The 12,843-nt window shown below is 34.7% G+C and overlaps 1 protein-coding gene across 1 annotated transcript in view; it reads right to left on the bottom strand.

The window, feature by feature from the left end:
* Slc25a40 (solute carrier family 25 member 40) overlaps positions 1–12,843 on the bottom strand; it is a 28,100-nt gene that overhangs the window by 14,644 nt on the left and 613 nt on the right. The window contains exons 2-5 of the mRNA XM_033758665.1: positions 10,569–10,634; positions 9,149–9,269; positions 7,626–7,685; positions 5,304–5,410 (exon numbers count right to left, since the gene is read on the bottom strand). Coding sequence (XP_033614556.1) covers positions 5,304–5,410; positions 7,626–7,685; positions 9,149–9,245 — 264 coding nt within the window. The 5' untranslated portion in view covers positions 9,246–9,269; positions 10,569–10,634. The remainder of the gene's footprint in view (positions 1–5,303; positions 5,411–7,625; positions 7,686–9,148; positions 9,270–10,568; positions 10,635–12,843) is intronic.

The following is a 12,843-nucleotide window of genomic DNA, read 5'->3' as shown; positions in this document are numbered from 1 at the left end:
AAAAAAGAAAAAAAAAAAAAAAAAAAAGAAGAAGAAGAGCCATGATGGCAAAAAAGCATATGAGATATTTAACATAATTAGCCACCACAGAAATGCAAATTAAAGGTACAATGAGATATTAGTATATGTATGAGTCAGCTTTCTAGTTGCAGAGACACAATATTAGACATTCAAGGAGAGGCTTAATTTGGTGACAGTTTCAGGGGATCCAGTCCATGGGTCAGCTGGCCCTAAGGCAGACACATCATGGCACAAGGGCGGGATGCCTCCATGACCCCCTAGACTCATCCGAAGTATGCTTTGCAAATACCCCAGGCAGTGTCCCCAGCCATCATACAATGCAGTCATCATAAGTGCTAAAAGTGACAACACCAAATGCTAGTGAAAATGCTGTAAAACTAAATCCCTTGTACAGCACTGATGAGAATATAAAATGGTATAGCCATGTTAGAAAACAGGCTAGTAATTTCTTAAATTCTCAATATACAATTACTATATGCAGTCAGAAAATACACACGGGCATGTATCTTGAGGAATAAAGACTTCCACACACACACACACACACACACACACACACACAATCTGTAAATAAATGTTTGCAGCAGCTTTACTCCTAACAGCTAATAGCTGGAAACAACCCTGAAAACCAACTGGTATATCCATACCATGGAATACTGCTGAGCAATAAACAGGAACAAATAACTTAAACATATAACAACCTGGAACAACCTCTAGATACTGTGCTAAGTGACAAATGTCAACTGCTAAAGATTATATATGAGTCCATTTGTGCAAAAGTTTTGAAATGACAAAATCTTTTAAATTTTTTTTGGGGGGGTACCAGGGATCAAACTCAGGACCTTGCACTTGCAAGGCAGGTGGTGGCACTACTGAGCTAAATCCCTGGCCCCCCCGTTTTTAAACTTTTAAAAATTTGTATCAGTACATATTTGCAATACATGCAGTTTACGATCATCTTGGGGAGTGGGTATGTACATAATACAGCTCCTTTTTTAAAAATTCCCCTCCCCCTCCCACCCTTATTCTCTTGGACTACTTCCCTACAAAAGAGATTTATCAGGTGTGGTCTAGACCAGCGCGGCTGCAGGGAGATCCCAGCTAGGGATCTGCATGCATCCCAGAGGCTGGGGCAAACCTGCCCAGCCACAGCCTGCCTAGGAAAGAGCTGCAGAGGTTCAAAAGCTTCAGTTAGAGGCCTGCCCCACAGCATCAGTAGCTTGAACCTAGGAATTGCTGTACTGGTGAAAAATACTGGGTGAGCAAAAAGTTGTCTCAATAAAGGCACAGCAGGCTGCATCTCTTGAAATGAAAAGACATGGAAACAAGACTCAAAATCAGACTTCCAGATCACCTAAGGCAACCCCAAAGGAAAATGACATGGAACAATCTGATAATCACCTGGACTCGCTGAACTGGCTCCAAAAGTGGATCTGGAAAAAATGAAGTCAGAAATAATTTCTTAAATAACAGCAGAGATTGTGCCCACAGTGCAAGATATGACTGATAAATATAGAGTGGACACGGATTAAAGAAATAGACAAGCTGAGGAACATGATGGAATCCCAACATAGGAAGCAAATGGAATCCATAAAACAGTTACAGACAGATGTCCAGGATTTAAAAACTCCATTGAAAGTTTATGCAGCAGAATGAGCCAATGTAAAGATAGAATTTCAGATACATTAGATAGATTTGCAATTAGTGAAGAGGAAAAGAAAATATTCTTTAAATAGTAAGGGACCATGAGAAATCAATTCAACAGCTGCTAGATGATGCAAAGAAGAATAAGATAAAATTGATCAGAGCTAATGAAACAGGACAGTGCAGAGGACATAAAAAAACCGTTCACAGAATGGCAGAAAACTTCCCAAGCAGGGGGAAAAAATTTGACATACAGACAAGTGAGGAATATAGAACTCCAACTAGCCATGATAAAAAAAAATCTACACATAGGCATAAAATAGTTAAGACTCCAGAAATCCAAAGGAAGAACAAAATTCTATAAGCACTCAGAGAAAAGAAACAAATAACACACAAAGGAAAGCCTATCAGAATCTTATCAGACTTCTCAACACAAACCCTCAAGGCAAGACCTTTGAGTGAAGTATTTCAAGCCCTAAAGGGAAACAGCCTCCAACCCAGTTTGATGTACCCTGCAAAACTATCTTTAAAAATTGATGTAGAAATAAGATACTTTCATGACAAAGAACACCTTAGGAAATTCATGAATATCAAACCAGAACTCCAATAAATTTTAAATAATATCCTAGGAAATGACAATGAGGATAACAACCCCAGGAAGCCCAGCAGAATGAATCCATCAGGTACAACAAGAAATTAAACACAAAGGGGGAGAGTCTAACAAAAAGAAAAAGTCATGACGAGGATAAATCAATATATATCAGTTATAACCATCACGTTAATGGTCTCAACTCACCAATCAAAAGAAATAGACTGGCAGAATGGGTCAAGAAGCAAGATCCAAAAATATGCTGAATACAAGAAACACAATTCAAAAAGAAACTCACAGACTGAAAGTTAAGGGGTGGAAAACAATACTCCATGTAACAGGAATCCAAAAAAAGCAGGAGTAGCTATCCTCTTTGCAGATCACATGGATTTCAAACCAGCACTGATTAAGAGAGACAAAGAAGGACAATACACCCTTGTAAAGGGAACAATCCAAAATGAAGAGATGATGATCATAAATATATATGTACCAAACACTAGTGCACCTTACTATACTTACTTATACCTACTATAGTTTACTTATACTATACCTACTGAGAGAGAAAAGGGGCAATCAATTCCTTTTACGATAGTATCCAAAAAAATTGAAATAACCAGGAATCAACCTAATAGAAGAAATCAAAGATCTCTACTCTGAAAACTACAGCACTCTGAAAAAAGAGATTGAAGAGGATATCCAGAAATGGAAAGACATTCCTTGCTCCTAGGTTGAAAGAATCAACATAGTGAAAATGGCCATACTGCCAAAACTGCTATATAGATTCAATGTAGTCCCAGTTGAAATACCAGCAGCCTATTTCACAGACCTTGAGAAAACAATCCAAACATTCATTTGGAACGAGAAGAGATGTAGCACAGCAAAAGCAATTGTAGGCAATAAAGACAAGGTAGGGGGGTATCACAATCCCAAACTTGAAATTATATTACAAAGCTACTGTGATAAAAACAGCATGGTACTGGCAAAAAAAACAGACCCAAGGACCAGTGGAACAGCTAGAAGATGTAGAAACAACTGAAGACACACTCAGCCACCTTATCTTTGACAAAGGAGCCAAACACCCTCACTGGAGGAAAGATAGCGTCTTTAAGAAATGGTGCTGGAAAAACTGGGTTTCAACCTGCCAAAGATTAAAACCACATCCTTATCTTTCACCATGCACTGAACTAAACTCAAAATGGATTAAAGCTCTAAATATTAAAATAGAAACACTAAACTGGCTGGAAGAGAGGTTAGGTAGAACTCTTGAAGACACTGGTGTAGGAAAAGATTTTATGAACAAAACTTCAGCTGCCCATGAACTAGCACAATCAACAAGTGGTATTTCTTCTTACTGAAAAGCTTCTACACAGCAACAGAAACCACCAACAGCATGAAGAGACAACCTGCAATGTGCGAAAAAATTTTCACCAGCTGTTCCTCAGAAAAAGGGCTACTATCTAGAGTATATGAAAAACTTTAAAAAATCAGACCTCCTAAATTTAAAGACTGAATCCAAAAATGTGCATCTGAAATGAACAGACATTTCTCACACAAAGAAGCAGAAACAGCAAATAAACACATGAAAAAATGTTCACTATTACTGGTAATTTGAGAGATGCAAATGAAAACAACGCTGAGATTCCACCTCACCTCATAAAGAATGGCTGCTATCAAGAAATCAACCAATGACAAATGATGGTGGGGCTTTGGGGAAAAAGAAACACTGCTCCACTGCTGGTGGGAGTGCAGACTGGTGCAGCCACTGCGGAAAGCAGAAGGGAGATACCTCAGAGAACTGTAAGTGGAAGTCCCACTTGACCCAGCTATTCTCCTGGGTATCTTCCCTAAAGAATTAAAAGACTCGTACCATAGTGATATTTGTGCACCCATGTTCACAGCAGCACAACTTGTAATAGCTAAGACTTGGAAGCAGCCCAAATGTCCACCAACAGGAGACTGGACGAAGAAAATGTGGGGTTTTTTAATAAAAAGGAATACTACTCAACCATAAAAAATGAGAAATTAGAGACATTTATAGCTAAATGGATGCACATCAAGGTGATATTCTTAATTGATATAAATAGGACACACATGTAAATATCTAATGGTTTCTCTAGTGTAAATAAGGATTAAGATGTAAAATAGGTAATGTGAAATAGGAAAGGATAAAGTCGAAGACAGAATGGGAGGGGTAGGGGAAGAAAAGAAGGGAATGGAATAAATATGAGAAAATGAAAAATAATGGGAACAAAAGACTTTGTAGATAGGGAGGGAGGGGGTTGAAGTGGGGGGGGGGGGGGGGGGGGGAATAAGAACCAAGATCGATTATATAAAGGTACAAATTTCCAGTGATGAATATCAATATATTATGTACATTAAATGTACCAATAAAATTAATTTTTTAAAAAAGAGATCTATCCCCTTCTCCCCTTGTATCCATCCTTTAATATTCTCTTTGTCTGTGCTTTGCTTCACTCAAATGAGATATCATACGGTATTTACCTGTGTCTGGTTTACGTCACTCAACATTCTATTTCCAGGTGCATTCATTTTCCTACAAATGTCTGAATCTTTTGAAATGACAAAATCTTATAAACTGAGTAGGTGTCAGGGGAAAGAAGTGAGAGAGAGCACAATAAAACTGGTACTGCTCTACAGGGAAACAGAAAGACTTCTTATACTGATAGAACTATTCTTTATTTTAATCATTATCAATGTCCGTCTCCTGGTTGTGACCTTCACTTATTTTTTTAAGATTTTATTATCACTGTGGAAGTTGGAAAAAGAGTAAATCAGACTTATTTGTACATTTTTCTTAAAATTGCATGTGATCTACAATTATCTCAAAATAAAGTTTAATTTCAAAAGAAAGCTACTCCCTTTTTTTCTACATAAAAACCTTGAAGTATAAAAGTTACCAAAGAGTTATAAGGAAAGAAGTACTTCCCTTTTTCTGCTTCAATACCATGGACTTCCTGCAATTAGAAATTCTTTCATATGTAAGAGTAAAATTAGAAACTATGTCATGACTATAAAAATAGAATCTCCTTACCAGTGTTCCCTGGAAGTTTCCTGGCTTCTTATACCATACTTTGTTGCCCCCCTCTTCACAGACACACATATGATCCATGAGTCCATTACTATATACAAAACATTTTCCTAAGAAAGAAGGTTCCAACAGTCAATAATTACTTCCCACAACTATTATTTTTACAGACAAATCAAAAGTACCAGGAAATTTCTGGAAGAAAAATAACCTTAAAAAAGAAAAACAACTCCGTTTTCTAGAATGAAGCATACATAATTAATTCAGTTTGCTTAATAATATGAAACTGAGTTACACACTCATAGCTCAGAAAAGTAATGTAAATTAGAAGATTTTATGCTTTCAGAACTGTAGTAAGAAAGTGTTTACAGAAAAAAATTCTCTTTTATCTTTTACCTCCATTTTTATTTATCCTTTAATTTTTTACGGTACATGTTTGTAGTTTATAATGATTGCTTCTCAGCCTCTTGGCTAAGAACAAGTGTAGCACATAATGATTACATTCATTGTGGGGAGTCGGTACGTGTACATGATATTTCTTAATTCTTTTTGTAATCCCTCCCTTTTCCCCTCCTCCTCTCTGTATCTCTTGGACCCCTTGTTCAAAATACATGTTTACACACACATATCTACATTTTTAAAACACATGTGTGTAGTATATGATGCTCATGTTCCTCACAGGGCCGTGGTGAATGCACACACAGCACTTCACAATTCCTCTTTCCCCTTTCCATCTCTTGGTTCCTGTCCCACAGAAATAAATTCCTTTAGGTTATTTTAGGGAATAAAGAGGTATAATAGAAGAGGAAATCCTGTTTTGAAGAGTACACAGATGCATGTCTTTTATATGTACTTGTCCAGAAAAAGTTCTGTATACACAAGAGAAATTCAGGCAAAAATCTATCATGAACAGTAAGTGTTCTTCTCAATGTAAACAATGCTATGTTCTGTCCTTTTCTCAGGTTCTATGCTGCTCATCGAGCCCTCTGTCAGCTCCTACCTAGCTTACTACAACTTTCACCAATGCCGACTCTTCCCTTTGTTCTTGTGTTTATGAAGAAGTGCCCAGTGTCAGTCAGGCTGGCCTTGCACTCACCACCCCAGCCTCGGCCTACTGGGTGCTGGGATTACAGGTTTGCACCACCACACCCCGCCAACTTCTTCCTCACAGGGCTCACTCTTGCTACCAAAATTGTCTACTCTGTCGAGTTTCCTAATAAATAATTCTATGCATCTCTTTCTGCTTCTATGTAGGAAATTACCTTTTTAGGCTGTTTCTATACTTCGTCTATCCTTTTATTAGTAACATAGTAATTGTTTTCATTCCATCTTACTGCTATGCATTCAATATGTAAGCATTTTTATCTGAGCCTATTTTCTCCTACTCTAGTATGGCTTCTGCTACATAAGTACATTTCAAATACCATTCTTTATAAAAGTTTTATAAGACTGCTTGTGGAACAGTTATTTTTGCCCATCTTATGAAATATATATAATTATTGGCCAGGTATGGTGTTGCATACCTGTAATCCCAATATTGGGAGGCTGAGCTCGGAGGATCAATGTGAGTTTGAGGCCAACTGGGGCTACATAGTGAGTTCAAGGCCAGCCTGAATAACATAGCAAAATCCTGTCTCAAAAACACCCCTCCACAAAAATACACATACATAAATATATAAAATTACCCATCTCACATTCTGCATAAACTGTTGGACTTAACCAAATTGCTTGATAAAATATTAAATTTCCAATCAATTGGGTTTAAGCAATAGATGAACAGTTGTCATGAATGTTCCAGAATAGAAAGAATTCTTGGACAAAGGTAGGAATGAGATTCCAAGGTCCCTTACAAGCATAACTGTATTCTTATCTGAGGGATAAAACCAAATATATAATATTTCTCTGCTTTAATTAGTAGAGCATAAAGCATTTTATGTGCTATATACTTAGCTTTTTCTGCCTATACATTATCAGGTACAACTAAAGAGTAAAAAAAAATATTCCCACATATGGTACCAATTTTACAAAAAATATTTAACTTAACAAAAAATATTTAAATAAAAAGAAAAAAATGTGAGATAATGAAAAGATGAAAATAAAGTGTTTGTAGATGGGGAGGGGAGGAGGGGGTGAAGGGAGGGCAGGGGTAAGGGGAAAAATGAAAATCAAAACTTGTCATGTAGAAGTACAAGATCCCAACAATAAATGTAACTGTACTATATCCCTAAAATGTACCAATAAACTCAATTAAAGCTGGAAAAAAAATAAATAAATGTAGTAACACTTACAAATCTAATGTGACATGTTCAGGATACCTGTCATACTTACCTTTGGGGAATGGGTTGTTCTGGGCTTGGAGTCGAATTTTCACAACATCCAGTGGCGTCACTATAAAGATAAATAAGTTTCAATTAGCACGTGATATTTGTAAATTGTGTGTTCAAAAGCCACAAAATATACTGATTCATACTTATCCTCATGGCTCCATCATGGTACAGCTATTTATCTAAAGAAGTCTTGAGAGGTAACATTTTTATTTTTTGTCCCTGAATTTTATTTAAAGAGGATCAGTGAAAGGATGTAATTACTTATCTCACAGTTACTAATCTGCCATTTATAATATTTCTACAACTATAATTTCAATAGCTTTAAAACAGTGTTTATAAGAAAACACACTGTTTAAAGTAAGAAATTAAAGTTCCAAAAGTCTACTTAAATATTTGATAATATAGTATTATAAACAATCAATAATAAAACAATATTAGTCTTCCTAATCTGTTTAATTTATTTGCATCAAATAATAGCGTGGGAAATGAAAACTTGACTAAACTAGATATAAATTATCTTCAGCATAATATTGTATCATTCCATTTGGGAAGAGCAAACAAAGACAAATTGTTTTAATTTGAATGCTACATTTTATCTGAGCAAGAAAAAAGGCCAAAATAGTTCCAAGAAAACTATTCTTCATCTGGGCTGGGGATTTAGCTGCCATCTGCCTTACAAGCACAAGGTCTTCAGTGCCATCCCCAGTACCAAAAAAAAAAAAAAAAAAAAAAACCCAAAAAATAAAAAACCCCAAAACTATTCATCTAAGAATGAGGAAGTCATACTGGATGATATGTAAGGCTTTTGTGATCCTAAATTTCTGACCTGAAGAAACTACAAAGCAATTACTTTGTTCTAATTATTATTTATCTAATTTAAATAAATAATTCAATTTAAAATCATTAATACTACCCTATCACCTATTTTATTTGGCCATGAGAAATTTACTATAATAAATAGCAAATTGTGATCCACAGAAATGTAAGATTTGCACTGTTCTTGCAATTAAAGTAAAATATTATTTGACTTTTGTTGCTGTTAATTATTGTCCAAATTCTGTTTTATCCACTGTTAATATTTTATTCCATCTTACTACTATTTTAAAAGAGATAACAGAATTATAAGTCTAATGTTGCTAGGAACTTCCAAGAACTGTTCTAAACCCTTAATTTTAGATGAAAAATTTGAAGTTAAGGGCTGGGGATTTAGCTCAGTGGTTCGGCCACCTGCCTCTCAAGTGCAAGGACCCAAGTTCGATCCCCAGTACCAAAAAAAACTTTTTTTTGAAGTTAAGAGATAAGTAAGTACTGTCCCCAAGTGTATTTATCCTTAGATTGGCAAAAACTAAAATTCCAGACTTTTGATTTTCTGTGTCAAGGGTTCTTTCCATATTATCACTCTGTTGAAGAATGGGCTGGTATTATCGTGATAAGTAATGATTATATTACTTCAAATGTAATAAAACTCAAATGGAATCACGGATCATTTAAGGTTACATAATCTATATCAGCAACAAGTTTTACCCATTAGTGTTGTCAAGATAGCTCCAGTGCAAGAGGCGAGCATTTGCTGAAGAGGCGTCACTTTGACCATATGTGGGCCATCTGACTCAGGATCCATATTTTTAACTAATTGAAGAAAAACCTTGTAAACAAAAATAAGTTTTTAAAAAGTTTAATGGCAACTGACTGCTAAAAGTTAAATTATAAAAACAGCAATCACTTTATATCAAAGCACCCACTATCAAAAGAAAATACATAATCTCTACAGACAGAGGACCCACACAACTGTCATTAACAGAACACCTCATCTGATCTTCTACAAGGAGCAACAGACTTCAACTATGCTGTGTGGGTAGGAACACATCTGTAAGACTACTAAGAAACAGTTAAAGAAACAAGACTCTGACTAGTCACAGAATTTATGAACACTACCCAGATACTCTCTGTAATCTAATACAGAGTATCATTAAATATAGCACTATTTTAAATGCATAGCAAAAGCTGTTGCATGGGTATAAAATAAAAACAGAACCTGAATAAGAAGCAGTATCTTACAAAAATTTAATGAGAAAAGCAACATATATATTTTAAGTCATAAAATACTAAATAAAAATTCAGAAAATACTGTATAAAATTACTTATTCTGTAAACTCACTAATCTAAAAATATTCATTAGAAAAGGTGTCACCTTTCCAAATGTCTGTGTATACACATGCATATGTGTGTGTGTGTGTGTGTGTGTGTGTGTATGCACGTGTATGTGTGGTCACAGACTATATCTAACTAAATACATTAACCAAACATATCATACATTCATGTACCTGTGTACATGTCACTTTTCTCACAAAAACAGGTTTAACATGCATGCTTGTTTAGTAGTCTGCTTTGATACTCATGAATATATAGTATAAACATTGTACCTCTATATATTTTAATGCTTGCACAGGTTTAATTATATTTGTATTTAAACAGTATCATCTTTTAGATACTCAAGTTGTTGCCAGTTTCTCTACTGCAAAACATTCTGATATAACAGCCTTATCCATAAATCTTCCTGAATCTTCCTACAATTACTCTGCAAAATTAAGACTGATGGGCCAAACTATGTAAAAACTTGCTAAAAACTGCCAAAATCTTTCCAGAAAAATTAGACTAATTTATACATCCACTGGCAACATATGAGTTCCTACTGATCCACACTTCCAAACACTTCCTATTTATCATTGTTCTCTTAGTCCTTGATTGCATATATCATGCTGCTTCACTCTAAATACTTCAATATATTTTCTTATATAAACACAGTACAATTAGCAAATCCAGGAAATTCAATTTTGATCCAATACACTTCATATTCTAGTTTTTCTTCAGTTATATCAATAATGCCCTTTATAAAAGCAAATGATAATTCTATTATTTCTTTACATTTTCATTATGTACTTACCTAGTTTATATTTTTTCAATTCTGTGCTCCAATATTTTATTTTTTGTAACATCAGTAGCTGAAATCCTGTAATGAAAAAACGTAAAAGTAATTGCCTCACCTTTACGAAAAACATAGGAAAGGAATAAGTCTAAAAGAAATATATGCAAACTTGAAATCTAACTTTTTTTTTTTTGGTACTGGGGATTGAACTCGGGTCCTTGAGCTTGCAAGGCAGGCCACCGAACCGCTGAGCTAAATCCCAGCCCAAAATCTAACTTTTAATTCACAGAAAATTCAGAGCATAGAGTCAATGGATGCCATAAAATAGCAGATGTCATACTATTCTACACTACAGACCTGGTGCCTCAAAGTAAGAGAAATGTTCCAGATTAAAGGGACCTGAAGAGAATCAACCCAAAGCATCCTACTTTAAAAAATAAATTTTAAAAATCCAATTTGAAGGTGACTAGACAAACCTGAACATGAGCTAGTATTAGACAGTTTAATATGAACTAATATTTTTTCAAAATTTTGTGGAGATAATGGTACTGTTATAGTTATATAAGAAGTATTTTTTAAAGAAACATTCATTCTGAAGAATTAACGGTTGAAATGATAGCTACAGTTCACAATACTTCAAAAAGAAAGTATACTAAGAAGTTATTTGACACATCTAGGTGAAAAATACACCATATCATTATTCTTTATTTTCTTATATTTATAAAAACTTGCACAATAAAAATTTTAAGTTCCTGAAATGTATATGGATTCTTCAGGTCTAAGAATAATAATCTCCTAACATTCATCTATATGAACACAGTTCTTTCAAGGAGGAAAATAACATGTATACACTAGCACACAGGTACACTCTTAAAAACCCCAACTGTGCTTTATGTTGACACCTATCCCAGAAAAGCTGCAACCTAAATATGTTCACCTGAAATGAAAGCAAAAAAACCTGCTTCATTTCTCAAAATTACTTAAAATGTAAGGGAAATAAGCCAGAAATTCAGATGTAACTTTAAAAAATAGTTATTGGTCTTTTTTTATTATTTATAATGTGTTATTTTAGAGAAATAAATTGCCTCAACAGTCTCCTGAAAATCATAATATACATCTACATGTGAGATTTGAAAAATGAATCTCGTTCCTGATTTATCTGGAGAATAATATGAAAAAAGGCAAAATATAAAAATAGATTTAGGAGTAAATTAGAAAAAAAGGGAAATGATCATCTTAGTGTATTATTTAGAACTTGTTTCTCCACTGCTTTAAACACCCTCCTTGTCAACCTCCTTTACCTTTCTTCTCTTCATTTTTCTATTCTTCCAGGTGCCAGGTACTATCCCTTATTCAGAGAACACACAGTCCAGAGGGAGAGGCCACTGTAACAGATTTATTCCTCTAGCTTTCTTGAATTCTTATAAAGAAATACTACAAAGAATTAGCTACCTCCCTTAACTCCCCATGAAATTTCTCTTTTCTATGAACTATTCCGCTTTTACACTTTTAAATTAGTTTTAATGGCTTGCTATACCTCCAGACTCAGTGAAGAGATCAATGGAAAAGCTTTAGTAAAAGGATTAGGGGAAGACAGAAGATAGAATAGCATCTACTTAGTAGCATCAAAAATCTTAATATTGACTGGTGATTTAGCTCGGTGGTTCTGACACCTGCCTCACAAGAACAAGGTTCTAAGATTGATCCCTGTACCAAAAAAAAAAAAACAAACCACTTAGTATTTCCCAATGGAAAGTATGTTATTACATTGTAGTCATGATTTATCTTCCTCTGATCTATACCGATGTTAAATATCTCTGCACATTTTTATTAGTTTGTAGAAATTGTATCTTATTTCAGTCTTTCAATTTTTTAAAGAATATTTTGACGATGCAAAGTTTTCTGCTATTCTTTTCTTTTGGTGCTCAAGTCACTCAATATGAAATATTCCACAAAAAATTAAGTATAAACCCTCTTCTACTGAAAATCTCTAGAATATTTTCATCTTCTGTGACTTAAAATTTTATACCTACTAAACCATTTTCTTTTTCATCCAAGCCCTGGCAACTGCCCTCATAGTTTCTACTTCTATGAGTTTAATTACATTAAATATGTCATCATTGGAACCACACAGTGTAATATTTTTAGAACTGGCTTATTCCACATAACATAATGTACTCCAAGTTCATCAATGAGCTAACAGACAAACTGTATTTCCTACTTTAAGGGTGAATAACATTCCAACACACGCACAAACACACACACACACACACACACACGCACATGCACAGAA

The sequence above is a fragment of the Fukomys damarensis genome, unplaced genomic scaffold (genome assembly GCF_012274545.1).
Source record: "Fukomys damarensis isolate Sample0158 unplaced genomic scaffold, DMR_v1.0_HiC HiC_scaffold_4, whole genome shotgun sequence".
Lineage (NCBI taxonomy): Eukaryota > Metazoa > Chordata > Mammalia > Rodentia > Bathyergidae > Fukomys > Fukomys damarensis.
Note: the sequence above shows the minus strand (reverse complement) of the source record. Positions and strands in the feature narration are given on the sequence as shown.